Consider the following 19,204-nt stretch of genomic DNA (forward strand, 5'->3'; position numbering starts at 1 on the left):
TAGGATGAGTGCCCAAAGAAGAAGTATCAGATGAGTGCCCAAAGAAGAAGTATCAGATGAGTGCCCAAAGAAGAAGTATCAACCTGCACAGACTCATCCACAAGGTCAAAACAAATATTACACGAGGATGAACTGGATCGAGGAATGCGCGATGATGAAGTGGTAGGGGGGATGTATCAATATGATAAAAAAATGTGGTTCCAAGAAATTTGAAATAGGAATAGAGGAAAAAGGTCTGGATCAAGGAATGCGCGATGATGAAGTGGTAGGGGGGATGAATCAATATGATAAAAAGATGTGGTTCCAAGAAATTTGAAATAGGAATAGAGGAAAGAGGTTGAGCCTGAGAGCTAGGGATAGCAGGAAAGTGAAATTGAGCATGACGGGTGATATATAGCTTAGTGGTGATGGGATCAAGACAGTGAAACCCTTATGAGCAGGACTATAATAAAAAAAAATACAAGGAATGCTGCGGGGAGAAAACTTGTTAGGCATATAATCACGCAAATAAGGATAAACATGACAACCAAATGGATGAAAATTGTCATAATGTGAAGTGTAGTCATAAAGAAGTTCAAAGGGTGACTTACCTCCAAGAAGTGGAGTAGGAAACCGGTTGATAATATAAGTTGTAGTGCTAAAAGCGTCAACCCAAAAACGAGGAGTAGGAAACCGGTTGATAATATAAGTTGTAGTGCTAAAGGCGTCAACCCAAAAACGAGGAGAAAGATGAGAGTGAAAGAGAAGGGCTAAGCAGTCTCAGTCACATGACGATGTTTTCTCTCAGCACGACCATTTTGACTAGGTGTATATGGACAAGAGAGTTGATGGTGGATGCCAGAATTACGTAAATGAGTTTTGAAATAAGTGCTAGTAAATTCAGGATCTCCATCGCTTTGAAATACCTTGATACAAGAAGAATATTGATTTTCACAAATTTTTGAAATTGAAAAAAAATATAAAAGAATTCATATTTAAATTTTAAAGGGTAAAGCCAAGGGAATCGAGAATAATAATCAATAAAAATAACATAATAAAGAAAACCCGAATTTGATTTGACGGGAGAAGAACCCCAAAGATCACAATGAATAAGATCTAACACATGAGACAACCTACGTTCATTGCGGGAATAAAGCAATCGATGACTTTCGCAAGCTGACAAGTATTACATAATGATGGAGAAGGCAATAAAGACGTGAGAGAAAAATGACATTTTCTATTTAAAAAAGAAATAACAGAATGATTCATATGACCCAAGCGAGTATGTCATAAATCATATGAAGCACGTAAAGATTTGTTTCTAAGGACTGAAATAAAAGTAGAGTTGCCACGCTCCAACACATATAACTCTCTATCTCTTTTACCTGTTGCCACCCTCCTTCCTGTTTGACGATTCTGGATAGTAATAAGATTATTAGTAAATGTAACTGACAAAAGAAAATCAGACATTAATTTACTTATAAAAAGAAGATTTTTAGGGAGATGAGGAACAACCAAGACATCTAATAAGTGAATATTTGGAACAAGAGAAAGAGTACCGGTGTGGGTAATGGGTAGGGATGCACCGTTTACTACGATCACAGAGTTCTTACCCGTGTAATTTTTAGACTGACCCAAAATAGATGGGTCGGCAGTCATATGGGCCGAAGCCCCAGTGTCCAGAAACCAATCAGCAGCATCGGGTCCAGCAATAGAACATGACGTGTTAAAGGCTTCAGTAAGGTGAACATGAGAAGAATCAGGTCGAACATACCGTTGGTTGCAGTAATCAGCATAATGGCCCTCTTTATAGCATATTTGGCAGTGAGGTGGTCGCCGACCCTAACTGAGGGGGTTCGTCCTCGATTGGAAGAGTGGTTTTTGTGGGAATAAGAACGACCTCGCTGGTTGCTAAAGGAAGTAGGGTGGCTTCCATGGGTGCTACCACGATTAGTGGTTGTAAATGCTATAGGAGTGGAGTCGGAGGACTCAATGGAGCGCTGGAACAACTCAAAACTTTCAGCTTTAGAGACTAAATCTGCAAAACAAGGGATAGGGGTGAGAGCCATCTGAGCGTAGAAAAAGCTGAAAATTCGGTGCCGAGTCCACGAAGAAACCAGTGCACTTTATCAATGTTCTCGATGGGTCTGCTAATGGCATGGAGTTGGTCACAAATTGTTTTGAAGGCACAGGCATACTCAACAACAGGTTTGGTGCCACGTTTCATCCGCTGCAAGTCATCCTTGAGTCTCAGTTCACGAGCTTTCGAATGATGGTTGAACGTAGTTTCCAATGCAAGCCAAACATCACGTGCAGTAGAGAGACCAACAACAACAGCCATGGCTTTCTCGGTGAGAGAGGAGAGCAGGAGACAGAGAAGTCGTTGATTGGCTGCTCTCCACACCAAATATTTGAGGTTGAGTGTTGAGGAGGTTTCTGGTTCAAAGCGAGGTGGTGGAACCATAGTTCCATCAACATAACCTAGCATGTCTTTACTCTCAACGAGAGTTAGAAGTTGGCTTTTTCCAAAGAAGATAATTGGAGGAAGAAAGTTTGATGGTGATCATATGGATTAGAGTATTGAAAGAAAGAAAATAATAAGAGGATTCGGAAGCCATGGAGAAGAAAGGATCAGAGTTGTTAAACCGAAAGGGCTTTGATACCATGTGAATGTTTGCTGAATCCATCACACCTAAATAGTGGTGAGAGAGGAGGTAATACAATGCTTGCTAGGATTCGAATGCTAGAGCTATCATCACGCTACTCGCCTACGCGCGAAGCCGACCACCCAGCCACGGTGGGGGCGCGTGAGAACCCACTTTTGTCTAGTTTGACTTTCATTTGCTTTGCTTCAGTATTGATATTGACCCTAATTTAGCTCGAATGAAGACCTACCCGTGAGTTTTTAGGAAATTTGGAGTTTCCAATGAGTGGACATACTAGCATGCGAGCTTGACAAGTAATACCTGTAGGGATCACTAGGATGTGGTAGCATGCAAGCTTATCTTACGTTAGGTGGTTAAAATAAGCATGTTTAGAACTTTAATGAGCTATTTGAATAGGTGTAGTATGTTGAAAAAATTACGAAAATCCCCCTAGTATGAGAATAGAGGACGCATGTATATTAAATGCTTTCCCCTGTACTAGAATGGAGGATGAAAAATTTGTGATATGCACTCCAGATGTTAGATGGAAGTTATCTCCGTGTTGAACATGTTTGAATTTTATGTTAAATTGTATGCTAGATTCAAGTGAATGTATATATGAATTATATATGCTTAGTTGTTTGATAGTAATATCTCTATCTTAAGCTTGCATAAACGTTTAGATCATGTTTCAGTGCACTCAGTGATCGAGTGAATCTCCCTGGAAAAGCAAATATAAACCAAAATAAATTTAGGGGAGTAGAACTAGAGTGATTTATGCATTGTCTTAGATAAATACATTTCCGGTCGCTGAGCACCTAAGATCATGAGTGACAATTAGAGACTTAGATACACTCCGAGATCTGACTTAGCCATGAGGAGCTGAACCCGAACAACTTCGGAACACGAGATGTGACCTATTCCACCTAGACAACCTAAAACCTAATAAATCTCCACGTCTCCCATGGAGAACTATAAGAACTTATAAGATTGATGATAACATAAATGGAACAATTTGAGAAGTCACGGTGTATGAGGATATAACCCGCCTCGGTAGGGGACAAGAGACTACCAAAGCATTTCTTCATGCTGATAGTAGTGTGATGGTGTCTTCAAACCCTCCACTACCCTTTCCACTTCGGTAACGAGCTAGGCACAGATCATGTGAGATTCTACATCGGTTAGAGAGGAGAATGAAACATTTCTTATAAGGGCGTGAAAATCTCTCCCTAGCATACGTGTTTTAAAACCGTAAGGTTGATGGTGAAACGTAATGGGCCAAAGTGAACAATATCTGCTAGCGGTGAGCTTGAACTGTTACAAATCGTTTAAGGTAGTGTGAGCTTCAATTTTATGGAATGGCCAGTGATCTCTTAAACAGGATCATTGTGCTGTAAACCTGTTCTTGAGAGAGGAGCGTGAGACCACGTCAGATAGCCTAGTAGCTAGCCAGAACATGTGGATTGCATCCCCCAAGCGTAGGTGACTCTTTGGTCCTGAGGGATGGGCCAACCAACCTCCATTGGATGCAGACTAGAAATCACCATACTGTCTCATCAAAATTTTATGAGGTCTCACCTTAACTTAAGTCTATGTAAGCAAAGTAAGCCGCCAAGGACAAAGAGCAGAAAAATTGTAGCAACTCAGCAAATCAAAGGTAGCCTCTCGCCGTTAGCAGATGGTATGATGTCAACAGAGCTTCCACTTCTACTTCCACTCTGGTACCAGTACCGTCGAGCCAAGCCTAAGTCGGTTAGGGTTGTGTGATCGATAGTTTAGTTGGACCATCCTGCACAACATATCCATCTTGAGAAGGGACGTAGAATTATGAGGGTAGTCTTAGTAGTTGGCAAGCACACAAGGGTTGCTCCCCCACCTTGGATGACTAGATGATCCTGTGGGTAAGGTTCGCCAGCTAACCTCGATAATGAGAGTAGACTAGCACACACCATGTTGTCCCTACCAGAGAGAGAGAGAGTTTTACTTGGTAGCGTCTCAATCTAGGACAGCGGTTACATACTGCTGAGGCAGAGCAAGCTACATAAGTCTAAGAACGGAAAAGTAGTTCACCCCAAAAGTGAGATTTGTCGCCCAGAAGACCTGCGACGCCAGAAATGGTGAACTACACCCTCCATACTTAGAGTGGATCTGTGAGCCGTTAAAGTACCATACCCTAGATATTCAAGTAGTAGTAGAGATTAGGCCCGAACTTCCTAGAGCCTAGAGTAAAGCTCATGGATACCTACTAGGTTAAGGATGCGATGAGAGTTTATAAGTAGGTTGCTTAACTGAGTATATTTATATATTCACCCCTTTCCTCTCTTTTTCTAGGTGTTCGTAGGTTGTCGGTCAAGGTGGAGGAGCGTTCTAGGACTGTGCAGTCATAGAGGGGATCGTTCTGGAGCGTCAACCCATTTTAAAAAGACAAATAAGGTCTATCATGGAAATATCCCGCTCCTCACAATCTCGAGCTTCAAAAATCTACTTTTCTAAGCTCCAAAATTGACCTCCAAGCTTCAGAAGTCCTGAGTTTGCTTTAGGTTGAACTCTTCCCCAGAGAGAATCTCCTTGAACGACCGGAAAAATGAAAAATTGCCACAAAGAACAAGACCAGCTGAAACTCCAATAGAGGCAACATATTTTTGAGCCACCATTGATCATCATCGTATGGTGTTGGAACATCTAAACATATTTCAATCGTAGAGTGTATCTGGTCAGCAAATGTTGAAGATTCTGCTTTCCTTAAACTTGGTTCCAATCCAACGACATGTCAGACAACAAATGCCTAAGAAAATGACACACACTCTACCTGTATTAATGCTATTTTATTTTGTTGCTTTAGACCTCTTATCTGGTTGGCTATAAAGAGGGCTCATGCCTAAATTTAGGAGATAGGGACAACTAAAAGACAATAGGAGTGGGTTTGTGTTTATTCCTTTAATTGGAAGTTTGTTTCTTCACATGAAAATCCATAAATTTGTCCTCTCAGCTGCTTCTTCTTTGAAACTATGTGTCATGATTCTCAAGTTGTCTCTGTCTCGTTTTTTTTGTTTGGTCCAAAGATTTGAAATTCATACTCAACACATCTCGGTTATTATACGTGTTGATGTTGATGCGCCATCTCTGTGGTAGCATCTCTTATCGTCTCTGTGGTAGCATCTCTAATACAACTTCTTTTCACCAACGTAATGTTCTCAAGTTAGATTATTGGTCGATTTCTAAAAAATGCATACATTTTCACATGTTGTCTATGCTTTTAGACGAGTTTCTAAGATATGGGTTTTCAAAAAATAAGCATCATCAGGTTAGTATTGATCTTCAATTGTTATCAATTCTTTTAAACATTTTCCTTTCACTCACTCGAGCAGTGAATCGGGTTCTCATTCATGTGCCTTCCAAAAGGCCTTGCTTCCTATGCGACTTCTTGTTTAGTATTTCTTGATTCTTTTTTGCTTCTTCATCATTTCAATTAGGATATGAATGGTTTCTATCTGGTTTTTCAATTTTCTTGAATTATTTTCACTTATAAATAATGTTCAAGTGCTTCTATCATATTTCCAGACATAATATATTGATTTATAAGACAATTAAAGAGAGTGGCTGATTTTGGAGATTTATGATACCCAAATGAACATAATGATCACTCAAGAAAAAGAATGATAAATATATAATAATACAACTGACTTTCTACAAATGAAATCTCTGCCAATCTTTCAAAAAAAAAGGTAAAAGGCATTTGAAACACCACGCCCTCCTCCCATCATCTCATACACATAATTGGAGCTTCTTCTGTTTTTGGTGCTTTTGGAAGTTGCATCAATGGATGATATAAGTGAGCGCTAAAGCCAGCAGCATTAGAATGTATGCTATGCCTTGGTCTATTGCGGTGCCTGCAACATAATCAAATCCATTCAAATCCTTTCTCAATTTAGGGAGATTCATTTTCAAAACCCAATAACTCTTCTCTTCAAATACCAGAAACCCATTTTCAATTTAAGCAGATTTAGCTGTTTTTGAAAATGAGAGTTGGTTTCGAAACCATTCTCGGATTTCCTGTCATCTCTCCCCTGTAAATTTTTCAAGAAACAAACAGAAAATGTCTACAAAAGGAAGGTTTTTGTGGGAGAAAAGAGTGGATTTTGTTTCAATTCAAACAAGGAGACACGTTTCCCGAAACCCATTTCCAATTCAAGGAGATCCAATTGAATTGGTACTGGTTAGAACATGGAGTTTGAAGAGAAGAGAAGAGAAGAGTTGATTCTAAAGCCATTTTTTGATATCCAGTCATTTTCCCAGCAAGTTTCTCAATAAACAAACAGAAAAAACTACCAAGGATAAAGCGAACTAACCATCGCTAGTGGGAGCCGGAGCCGGAGCTGGAGAAGAGGCATGCTCAGCTCGAGATACAGGCAACATGACAACATAAAAGATAGCAATAATCACGGCATAGAGTCCAAAACAAGCCCTCAAAGCAGCCATCTCTGCCTCTCTGTTCAATCCAAAATGCCCTTTCTTCCTCGATGGAACCTAGAGAAAGACAGAAAAACAAGAAAAAGAAGAAGAAAATTGAGAGCTGTGAATGAGGATGGCTATGGAGGGATTTGGGTTTAGTACTGTTTGGGTTTCAACCGCTGAAGTCATGGGAATCCACGCCAACCCATGTGAGTCTTCATTCTCTTTCTCTCTCTCTCTAAAGATTCCTTCTTTTTTATTCTGCTTTGCTGGATCCTTAATTTACTTTACAAAAAGACAGACTGTAAACTGGTTCTTGCCTAATTCCTTATCTGCTTATCTGGGAAGCCACCCCTTTGCTGGCAACGTTTTCCCTCTATTTCCCTATTTTTGGCTTCTTTTCTCTGCCAACGCCCTTTACAGCAATCTTGTGGCTGTGTATGATTGTATTACATTTAAACATGGTCCATGCTTTCTTCCATTTATCTCCTATAATTCAAAATTCTAAGGTTCAAAAACCGACAAGAGAATGTTTCGAGTACAATCATAAATCTACAAACCAAATGTAGATTACACAATTATATGTTTGTGTGATCTATATTCATTAGCATAATTCAAATACAAGTTAGAACAAAACCGAACTTCCTAACTCGAGCTTAGTGAAGCAAGAGTCAAACGTCCTGTTAAGAAATCAAGCAAATTCACTTACACCTTAGAGTCCTACATAACAGTCCGTGGAGCCTTTCTTCTTGAGAATAAATTCTTGTTGCCAGTTCATCAGAGTTGTGATTGTTTGAAACCATTCTGTCATCACATGGGTATCTTCATAATAACTACCAACCACAATCATTGTTCTTCAACAGAGATTCTTTTCCCTATTCACTGATTAACTTAAGAACAATTTATAAGACTTTTAGCATCCTAAGTAGATGGTGCAACTAATACTTTTGAGAAATGAACCAAAATATTTGTATTGGAATAGGAGAATCAAGGGCTCATACAAAAAACTTCAAAGTATTTTCTTTTTCAAATTATTTTTGAAAATTTGTAATCAAATAACTTATTTACGAAGCTCCAAAACAGGCCTTAATTTTCTCTGTAACATATTGCCAAGGGTACAGACTATACAACGTAGACCTCTCCAAGATAGTCGATAGAAACATATAATCATCCTATATACACAAAACTTACGATGAGATTCACAGGTGGTCTATCAATATAGCTTTCCTCTCAACAAGTATGCAACATAATCACACTCTACGCTATTTTCCAACAAAATAACCATTTTTTGGAGCTGTTTCAAGCAGAGGGTTTTGAATCTTACATATGCATTTGTTTAGCCGGCGGAATCAATGAGATCATGTCATGCTGGTAGAAAGAAAGGATCTTCTTTATTTCCATATATCTCGAACAACTGCTTGGAGTAATGCGTTGCTAACTTTCTGCAGAGGTTAATAGCCTTTGGGTCATACTCCTCCAACTCTCTAACAGATTTGTTGAGATTGCCTTGCGGATCACCGTCCGTGAGGAACTCAGCCAACCTAGTGCCCCTGTAACAGACATTAAAGTGAGTGAGCAAAATTTATCAAAAAACTTATTTTGGTATGAACTCGCTCTTCGCGTGCCAACAATATGTCCAACTTCTTAGATATAGATCTTCCGTGTTTGTTTTCCCTAGTTGTATATGATAAAACGTTTATCCAAGAAAAAGGGAAAGAAGGTTGGAAATCATACTTGATAGCATCAAACTTGCTGAATCCTCTATTGTTAGAAAATAATGATTCTTTACAAACTTTTTCCTCAGAAGTTTGCTGTCGATAAAGAGCACACACAGCCTTCATACACAATTCAGGATCCTTACCAAAAGCTGCGAGCATATCAGCCTCATACTCCCATTTCAACTCCTTTTTTCTCCTCCCTAGCTTAGATATTATCTCTTCATACCCTTCACTGCCATTTGATAAATCATCTGACTGAGCGCTTCCAACATCTGAAGCATCGGAGCTGTCAACAATAAATCGATCCAAGCTTTCACTCTCAGTATCTTGCTCTGATACAGTATCTTCCAGTTCATCTTCAACATCCTTCATTCCATTATCGATATTAATGATCTGGCTTGAAGGGTATTTGTTTCCACTTACCTTCTCGTAGCAATGTCTTAATGATACTAAACGCCGCCTTGCAGGGGTTGCACTATCCACAACTTTGTCACATGCAGAAGTAGTAGTAGCTGGGCCATCATTCAATTCTAAGCTTACTTGTGTATGGTTTGTTTTCTGAATTGGCACTCTCTTCAATTTGCAGATTGGAACATTATCATCATCATCAGTTTCAGTGTCGCTCATTATAATATTAGAAGCCCGTTTCCTTTTGGGTGTAGAATTAAAGATGAAACCATCACTAAAAGCTTCCATAAGTTCCATATTTTTCGTACCACAATGTGACTCCCTCAATTTGTTTTCATTGCGTATTTTCTCCTCAGAACTAGTACATCCACATCCACTTAAATCTTGAGCTGCTGAAACACAGACCTCATTCTTTTTCTGATTATTAGAGAGCGATTTGGCAATAATCGGTTCATCGTCGCTATCATCAATGTTAATGATACCATGTAAAGGTCTAGAAACAGCTGGAGTTAATGGTGCCATCCTTTTTATGGGGCTCTCTTTTTCAAAATTCAACTGTTTTCTGACTTGATTTCCATGCTTGAAATAAGATTCTATACAACGGAATTTCTTCCCTCTCTCAAGGGAAACAGTATGATGGTGTGGTGAACCATTTGGAGGTGTTCCTATCATTAGAGCATATCCACCAAACACAGAAGGAAAAAAAAGGTCAGAAAACAGTCAACCTGAATTAATTAGGTCAAAGTCTTCATGGCTACTCATCTAAGATATTACATACTATGATCCAATCCTACATATCATTGAAGTGTTGAGTGGTCGTCTTATATGGTATTGAGTGCGAAAAAGGAAAAAAGACAAGATACGGAATACCTGCTTGCAAGTCTCTAATATCTTTATATAGGGAATGATGGTTAGAGCCCACGCAATCCAAAACACGAGCTTCGGGACTCGAGGGTGATCCAGTTCCCCCTTCAAGCCTCCCAGAAAGCACTGGCCCGTCATCTTCGAGAACAAAACTGTCATCCAACTTCAAGATCTTAATCTCCAATTTTTTGAACTTATGTTTCCACATCTCAGCCTCACTTTCAGCCTTCTTCTTCTCAACAGCCAAAACATTATTCTCAATTAGAAGCTGAAGAACCTCATTTTCCACATCAGTCTTACCAATTAAATTCACAGCTCCTTTGTTTCCATCCTCAAAACAAATTGGCTTTCCATCTCGAGCACAACTAACCTGCTGCCCCGGTTCACGACCCTTCTCCATCCAAACTGTTAGCTCTTCTTCAATTGCTGACTTTTCTGACTCCAAATTCTTCAATTGGCCTTGAAGTAATTCACACTCAATCTTCTTTGTCTGAATCGTCAATTCTAACTCTTCACATTTCTTTTCAGCTCTTTCACACCTCAATTTCAATTCATTACACTTACATACATCGCTTAGTTCTACTTCATGTCTAACTTCCTCCACATCCATCTTCAAATCCAACATAAGCACATAAACAAATCAACTCTGAAACAAATAACGCCACCACGTTTCAATTGCATACCTGAGTTGAATATATTTAAAAAGAAGGATCAAAACCATAATAAGATGTAAGAGCTTAGAAGTCAAAATTATCTTTTGTCAGTAATTTCTCTGTTTCCTCGGCAGCAAAACAACAAACAAAAGCGACAGACAACCAAACCACCCCATTTCCCAATTAATACATTTTTTAATTTTGAGGGTTTCAATGAAATCATACGAGGCAAATCTCTCCGAAAAAAATCGATGTATTTTACAAGTTCCCAGTACCAAAAAGGAATTATTTTATTTCATTCTCAGTTTCCTTTTTCTCCCCCTGGTTTTCTAGGCCAAACGCGATAGAACAAAATGAAATAACAACGAAACGCTAAAGTCAAAGAAGCGTAAACTTAAAAATCAAATGGGGTCGGTCAAATTGGAAATGGGTATTTAGGGTTACAGAAATGGTCTGAATGCAACAAGTGGTGGAAGAGTTGAAGAGCGATCAGGAACTTACCGGTGTCGCCATGCTTCGCAAAGAAGGAAGGTGAATTGTCCGTTTCCGAATGCCCCGCGAAACCCCTTTTATTTCTGTATTTTGACAATTATACCCTTCCCTTTATTAAAATGTTTTTAAAATATAGGTCTATTTATATGTAAACGAAGCTTGGGGAGAGTTTTTTTTACCCTCATAATTTTTCGATTTCCCATTTTGCCCTTCTTAATTTAAATATAGCTATTATTTATTATATTAAACAATATTTAAATCCAATCTTCACACTTTCTACTAATTCGTGCATATCTGAATAATAAATATCATAATAAACATTATTTGAATAAGGTTTTAAAATCTACACCTTTATTATCTTCCATAAATTTTTTATTTATCGAAATAAAATTACGTCGTCACCCTTCAAAAATTTCAATATATCTTTTAATACAAAAATTAATACCTTACTTTAAAAATATTCTTAGATTTTAAAAAGTTTCACTATGCTAAATATAAACAAAAGGTTGAAAAATATGTTTAGAAAATTTCTTGTTTCTTTTTATTGATTTTTCTAGGGTAACGTAATTGGCGAGCTGTCATACGGGTTCGTGAAGTGTCAGTGTGTGTCCGATTGAAATTTGGCAAACTTTCATCTTTCATATATACAAACTTAACTCATATGAGAATCCTGATTTTTGAGGTTATGATTGTAGTCCGGGACCCTACCCACCCCTCTTCGAGCTTGTCTTCGGCACTCGTGTCGTCGTCGATTGAAATTTAGTGAGCTTTCATTTTTCATATAGACAAACAAAAACTTAGCCATGTCAATAGAATCTTCTAGTATCGAACAAAGAAGTTGTGAGTCGAAGATATAGTTAAACCTTGTTAAGCAGGGTGTATTGTTTGTATTTTGTTGAAGGTCTTCAGAAAAGAAGTCTAGCCTCCATTAAGAGCAAAGTGTTCGATATTGACCACCGAAACCTGTTATTACATGCATAAAACTGGCTGCTGAGATTGTTAAGCAGCGAATGGAAGGGTGACAAGGTCTTATAACTGGATCACTACATGCTGTTTCAATGGTGTTACCATCTCCTCATTCATAGGCCTTGTCAAGTTTTTTTTTTCCTTGTTTGAAAATGGTTGCTATATATGGATTGAAGACGACAAGGTTTCGAGAAACAAAAGGCTTAAAGGTATAAATGGCGTTGTTTAATGACTTTATGGCTGCAGAACTTGAAAGCTATTCTGAACACTATATTCACATTCCAATTGCTGCGTTCAGAGCCATTACTGAACCATAAAGACCAGACTCAAAAACAGACCTCTAATGGGTACTAACTTTTTCAGACCTTCTTTCCCCATTTTCTCTAATGCATTTTTAACCCTTTCTTTTGTTCACTTTACATCCAATTTTATACCCATCTAAAACTGAGTAACCAATGCATCTTTATAACAACGAGGAAATTTAATGAAAACATATAAGAATATTAATTCGAAATAAGTTGTTTTAGCCCAAGTGTGAATTACAGACAATTTTCCGGTCCCATTTATCTAACGAGGAGAAATCTCTCCTCACTCCCTCCTTCACTTTCCGTTTAAACGAGCAACAAATGTGAGGTTGATATTGTTTCTTAGATTAAAGTTGAAAAAAAAGAAGGGTTCTTGTAACTTCCCTTGTGAAGTTAAAACCAGCTAGGAAGAGAGATTCAGTTATATAGAGAGACAAGATAAAGATTTTGTACGATGTGAAGTTTAAGAAAAAGATGAACAATAATGTTTGGTTTCAAAAATTTGTCCCATTGAAACAGGTGGTGGCACTGTTTGATGTCAACAATAGAGACAAAAAAAGGCATGCACAAAAACAGTTAAGACATGAGATTGAACAGAGGACTTTAAGCACTCTCCAATAACACTCACTGGACACTGCAATCAACACTGTTTATCCAAACCCTAAATTTCTTCAAGTTCCAATGGCAGAAGAAAATGAATTTTTTATTATTATTTTTAAATTTGGGTATTAAATATGAATGATCGTTCTCACAGGACCCACAATCCCAATGTGCAAAGTCTAGAATACTTCAAATTTTAAATGCTGAAATGTCTGAAACTGCATACAGAATCTGATCAAAGTATTCATTTTTATGTTTTTTTTAAAACATTTAGGAGGAGATTCTTTTTTGGTTACTCAATTTTAAGAGGTTTTGGGTTTGTGTATTATTTGTTATCGTATTATCGGTCATCGACTATCAATGACATGCTTAAAGTGTTCTTCCAAACGCTTCGTAGTCTTTATATAATCTTTCACGTACACATCTAGATCTACTCCTCTATTTTTTGTATTGTGCCTAAATCCTCGACCCCAGTACATGTACTTGAGAGCATACCGATAAAATGAACAATTAACATGATATGATCATAGATTTAATGATGTAACTGGACCATGAACTAACTTGGTGATGTTTCATCCACCAAGTATGAAAAGTGTCAAATATTTATTATAGGAAAAACCTAAAGATAGAGAGTTAGTTGGAAGACAAAGAAGGCAAAAAAAAACATGTTCCAAAGATTGAATCAAATGTCTAAATGTTTTAGGGGACCAAAACCGTGTCTTTTTTGGGAAACAAATGACAATAAAGCCAAGACTCACCCAAACAAAGAGAGATAAAGAAAAATAAATGAAAAAAAGTGATGAAAATGGACATTTTGGTGGAAGAACAATAGATATTTGAAGAAGGAAGAGAAGAAGACATTCGTTTTGGTGAAATGGTTGAAGGTGGGTGGGGCTGAAACAGGCATAAACTCACCCAACTACCCAAAACCTGACGGGTCATTGCTCACTAAATGAACAAAAACTAAGCCCTCAATTCAAAAATTTTGTCTTTTACTTTCAAAAATCGTACCAAAATTAAAGGAAAGAACATTGTATTGTGTTAGATTCATGTTTGTCTTTTTTCAAGAACACACAACCACTGCTCATCATAATGCATGACAACTCCCTTTTCTCAATCTCTTTTTTAACTTACTTAAAAACCCGATTATTCAATAAAAACGTCACAACCGGGCTGATAAAGGTCGCGTAGGGTCTTTAGTGAAATTGTGAGAGGGCAAGAAATGGCTACAAAAATCCTGCATTTTGTCCACCCTCTAAACCTTTACAAATAAAAGTTATGGTCCTACAACCTTTTCACTCAGCTACTACACTTCAAACACTTTCACTCATACACCAACATTCTTACCCTTTTGTTTATTTTTCATTTTTACCGATGTTTTTTTACCATCATCATGTTCTTGTCTTGCAAATTTGTAAGCTTAACTTCTTAATCTTCAATAGCTAAGAGAAAAGTTCGGTTTTTTGTTTATTTTTCTTCTTTGAAATGATATCAAAAGGGAGGGTTTGTAAGTGAATGATATATAGATGTCGAATTGAATTAGGAAGGAGGGAAGTACTGCAGCCTTCCAACGGTTAAAGGACATGAATGGAGACAAGTCATCCCATATGGGACATCCAAATCTAATATGCAATCAACATTGTAGGACCCAGCTCCACGTCTGACACCTGTCCGATCACGGCCACACACACACAATTCCCGAGGTTCTCCGAGTTCTCTCCAAACCCTAGAATCACGAAACTAACTCAAACACCTTACAAAATAACCGTTGAATATAAGTTTAAGTTTGACAGGTTCGATTTCTAGTCGTTGTAGGTTCATAATACTGATTTTAAATTCTCTCTTACCTCTAACGGTATAAAATCGTCTCGAAACTAGGTTTTGTAGAGGAAGAAGAAGGAAGGAAAGAGGAAGAAGGGTTCTAATTAATGGTGGGCGAGTAATGTAAAGCTCATACATTTCGTGGGTGTGTATTGAATGAGGGATTCAGATTGGGAAATGAATGAAGTTTCTAGAGAGAGAAAGGGAAGGACCAATTGGGCCATGCAATTTAATATGTTATAATTATTACAACTTGGATTTATATTTATTGAAAAAAAAAAGTTGTTTTTAAATTTTGTCTCACATTCCACATCCAATCTTAATGTAGCTTGTTATGTTCATATATGTACAAAGTTGTTAGCTTTGTTGCTTCTCTTTCTCTATATTTATTATGCCTTTATAAAGTCTATCATACAGATGCTGTGAGTATGCTACGTATCGATATTAATGAACGAACATCTGTTTTTATCATCGATTGTTCTTCGTTATCGTTCTTACAAGTTTGTAATTTTGATTAACACATGGGTTAGGGCTCAAAGTTTGCCTTAATTTTTGTTGTTAAATTGGATTATGTGAAGAGAGAGAGGAGAGAAAGAGGGTTGGTGAGGATGGTAAATGAGGAAATTGATGGATGCTGAAAACAAAGGGGAGTGGGGAAATTGAAAACCTGCAAGTTGTGTTAGTTTTGTTACAAATATTGAATACCATATTACTTAAGTCGCTTTCTTCTTTATTGTAATGTGTCATCAATTTCTGAACCTCTTTCAATGTGCGCACAGGCACGCCATCTCCGTGCCTCCTCTCTAATACATACATCCTTCTCCCTCCTCTCGGGAACATGTGATAATGGAGATTCAAATATCTAACATTTTCGATACTATAACGAGTTAAATTATGTCTAAGTTGACAATACTATTACTTAAACATGTTAAGATGATTTGAGGTTTAGTTATATAGTTGTTGTGATGATTGAGAAGTAAATGTGTATCCATTAAGTATTGGTGTTTTTTGACAATGGATCCATTGATAATTATGGAAGGAAGATCAGAAAATGGCAGAAAGAAGACAAAAAGTAGGAGAAAAAAAGGCATCTTGAAAAGTGAAAACAACCTAGACGTGGTATATACATCGGTTAAAGATGGGACCGAAACATTTCTCGTAATGGTGTGAAAAACTTTCCCTAAAAGACGCGTTTTTAAATTGTGAAGTTGCGATAATACTGTTCAAACTGGACAATATCGGCTGGATGTGGACAAAATTTCTCATTATTTTTGGCCTTTTTCTTGTTGCATATTCTTGGCCATAAACTCTTTATTAAGCCCTAAATTGATCATATTCTTGATCATGGTGTAAGTGAATATACATACCATTTAGAATCCAAACTCTAGCCACGTTTAAGAGATATAGAGAGTAATTAAATTTGAGTTGAATAAAAGCTACCATTGTCTAATTTTGCTCAACTCCATCTTTGATATTTCATGTTTTAAATTGGAAAAAAATAGAAGTGGGTTTTGTGTATAATCAAGTATAAGATGAGCAAAACATAAAGTTCTCACCTTTAACATGTTATTATTAATGAACTCATAATGATTAGGTTGATGATGATGAAATTATTATACCACAAATGGTGTCCAATCTGTGTATCTTGTGTAGTATAATGGTACAAGAAGAGTTCAGGTTTGGGAAGAGGGGACGTGAAAGCCAAGCCATCGTTTCCAAGAACAGATAATGTAAGGACCAAATTTGTCAAAAGAATCTAAACCCAAACCACTTGGAATATTCCATGTTTATAAGAACCCTTTTTTGATGTTCTTCTTGTTCTTCATATTTCAAGGGCTTTGTCCCTGCTGGCCGTCTGATCCTCACACATCCAACGGTGAGTATTTGAAGAGAGGTAATAATGCAGAAAATGGTGTTGATGGTGACACTTTAGTCCCTTTCATACTCTCCCTCCTCTTATTAACTTCCTCATAGGCTTAGCCATCCTTTCTTGGTCTTTACAATATATATATTTTCCTCCATTTTCTTCTCTATTTGTGTCCTTTTCTTTGCCTCTTCTTTTCCGCCACTTTTTCAACAACAAAAATCCAAACTTTGTGTTTCTTTGGCTCAAGGGAACACAAACATACACCACCATGGTTGCTAGTTTAGCTCAATTTTGCCAACCAAATCAAGAATTTGTCGATAATACAACTCCCCATCTCCAAGGAGATGACCTCTTCAGTATCTTTGAGAGTTTGGAGAGTGTTGCCGAGTTCACTATGATCGAGGACGATATCGAACCTACCAAAGACGGTGAAGAGACCACAAGCTTGGTCTTCTCCGAGACTGAGCTCGAGGCTTCGCCGAAAACAAAGCGATTGAAGATGACGACGACTACGGCAAAGGCTTCTCCCTTGGAGGAAGCAAACCCTGATGGAACTCAAAGAATTTCCCACATTACGGTGGAGCGCAACCGTAGGAAGCAAATGAACGAGCATTTGTCCATCTTGAGGACCCTCATGCCTTGCTTCTATGTCAAAAAAGTAAGCAATATTAAAAATGTGTTCAAATTTTTTCTCTTTTTTCATAAGGGTTTTGTGAATTGTTGTTGATTGTGACGTTGGGATTTTAGGGAGATCAAGCTTCAATAATTGGAGGGGTGGTGGAATACATCAAGGAGTTGCAACAAGTTCTTCAATCATTGGAGGCCAAGAGGCAAAGGAAAGTTTATAGTGAAGGGTTGAGCCCTATGGTAGTTTCAAGTCCAAGGCCTAATTTACAAATGAGTCCAAGAAAACCACCACTAAGTCCTCGCCTTAACTTGCCAATTAGCCCAAGAACTCCACAACCCACTAGCCCTTACACCAAGCCTCCAAGGTTGCAACAACCTCCCACCGCCACCGCAAGCAGCGGCTGCACCACCAATATGGCTAACAACAACAACAACAACAACTCATTAGAGCCATCCCCTTGTAATTCATCTTCAACCACATATTCCTCCATTGACAATGCTAACAATGCCAACAATGATCTTGTGGCCAATTCAAAATCCGCCATAGCTGAAGTTGAGGTGAAGTTCACAGGTCCAAATGTGGTTTTGAAGACAGTTTCTCCTCCAATTCCTGGGCAAGCTGTGAAGATCATTTCTGCACTTGAGCACCTCTCCCTTGAAATTCTCCATGTCAAGATCACCACAATTGATCAAACCATGATTAACTCTTTCACAATTAAGGTATACACAAACAACAACAACACCAATAAAGTTTCAAGCTTTCTTCCTTAACTTCATAACCCATTAAGTAATTCTTTGTTCTTATTGATTTTAAGTTGATTGAAGTCAAAAATTTCATCTGGGTATCTCAAAAGTAAAAGTCTTTTTTCCCTTATATGTGTTATATTTGCTTTTGTGTATCAAAACTTTTAGCACAAGCACCAAAGCACTCCATTTCTTGGCTTGTTCAAGGTTTGTTTAGGCTCACAGATGGCTTCCATGCATGGACAAAAATGGCTCGAATTTCAGAGATGAAATGGTAGCTCTTTTGCATGTTTTCAGAGGAGAAAGCCCTCAAATTTACGCCCAAATTTGGATCTTTTTTCTTGTTTTTTGTAGCTATCTTCCATGATGATCTTTAGTTTTGATAGCTATGATGATTGTAATATGGGTTTTTTTTGGTTCTTTAATTTATAGATTGGAATTGAATGCCAACTTAGTGCAGAGGAACTGGCTCACCAAATTCAGCAAACATTCTGCTAATTGAAGGGTTATTTAATTGCTTGCATGGAGTTTCTCTCTCTCTCTCTCTCTCTCTCTCTCTCTCTACTTTCTCTCTCTCTCTCTCTACTTTCTCTCTCTACAGAAGAAACAAAGAGTACGGAGCAGAGATAAAGGAGGAAGTGGGGGAGGGATTGTTATCACTACCCATTAACCAATTAATGTAACTCTCTTTTTGTAGATTCTTTTTTCAAGTTATAAAACTCTTCATCATTCCTATATTTTAGTTGCTATTTTAGTATACTTATTTACTTGTTCTAACATGTTTTGTCCCGACCACATATTTATAATTTGAAAAATATATATACGATAATAATGATTAAGTCATCTTAATCGTACAAGAAAGTGTGCATATAAGTAGTAATATGAATATGAAGTGAAATAAGTATTCCCATCTCCCTTTAGAGAATTATGTGGGTCAATGTCTACCTTATAGTTACCCTAAATATTATAGTAATATTGAACTTAAATATTAATAAAACTTATATAATAAATTATTAATTAATTAAAAGGGAAAGAAGTGATATTAAGGAGTCAGATGGTAGAA

At 37.5% G+C, this 19,204-nt stretch overlaps 3 protein-coding genes across 4 annotated transcripts; 1 reads left to right on the forward strand and 2 right to left on the reverse strand.

Annotated features, from left to right (window-relative positions):
• Nucleotides 1-6,244: 6,244 nt before the first annotated feature.
• On the reverse strand, nt 6,245-7,552 carry LOC111467520 (arabinogalactan peptide 22-like). Of its 2 annotated transcripts, none has more exons than XM_023112448.1 (3): nt 7,239-7,552; nt 6,974-7,151; nt 6,245-6,514 (listed from the first exon to the last, which is right to left on the reverse strand). In XM_023112448.1, exons 1-3 carry the CDS (start codon nt 7,263-7,265, stop codon nt 6,441-6,443), a joined length of 279 nt encoding a protein of 92 aa, XP_022968216.1. In that variant the 5' UTR covers nt 7,266-7,552; the 3' UTR covers nt 6,245-6,440. The 2 variants fall into 2 exon arrangements, with proteins under 2 accessions (XP_022968216.1, XP_022968217.1); XM_023112449.1 differs by having other exon boundaries at nt 7,254-7,551.
• A 587-nt stretch (nt 7,553-8,139) lies between these two features.
• LOC111467515 lies at nt 8,140-11,306 on the reverse strand. The gene is made up of 4 exons (XM_023112443.1): nt 11,221-11,306; nt 10,073-10,749; nt 8,811-9,867; nt 8,140-8,626 (listed from the first exon to the last, which is right to left on the reverse strand). Exons 2-4 carry the CDS (start codon nt 10,689-10,691, stop codon nt 8,440-8,442), a joined length of 1,863 nt encoding a protein of 620 aa, XP_022968211.1. The 5' UTR covers nt 10,692-10,749; nt 11,221-11,306; the 3' UTR covers nt 8,140-8,439.
• A 5,670-nt stretch (nt 11,307-16,976) lies between these two features.
• Nucleotides 16,977-18,851, forward strand: LOC111467517 (transcription factor SPEECHLESS-like). The gene is made up of 3 exons (XM_023112444.1): nt 16,977-17,428; nt 17,518-18,117; nt 18,574-18,851. Exons 1-3 carry the CDS (start codon nt 17,039-17,041, stop codon nt 18,637-18,639), a joined length of 1,056 nt encoding a protein of 351 aa, XP_022968212.1. The 5' UTR covers nt 16,977-17,038; the 3' UTR covers nt 18,640-18,851.
• Nucleotides 18,852-19,204: the final 353 nt, after the last annotated feature.

The sequence above is a fragment of the Cucurbita maxima genome, unplaced genomic scaffold, assembly GCF_002738345.1.
Source record: "Cucurbita maxima cultivar Rimu unplaced genomic scaffold, Cmax_1.0 Cma_Scf00034, whole genome shotgun sequence".
Classification (NCBI taxonomy): Eukaryota; Viridiplantae; Streptophyta; class Magnoliopsida; order Cucurbitales; family Cucurbitaceae; genus Cucurbita; species Cucurbita maxima.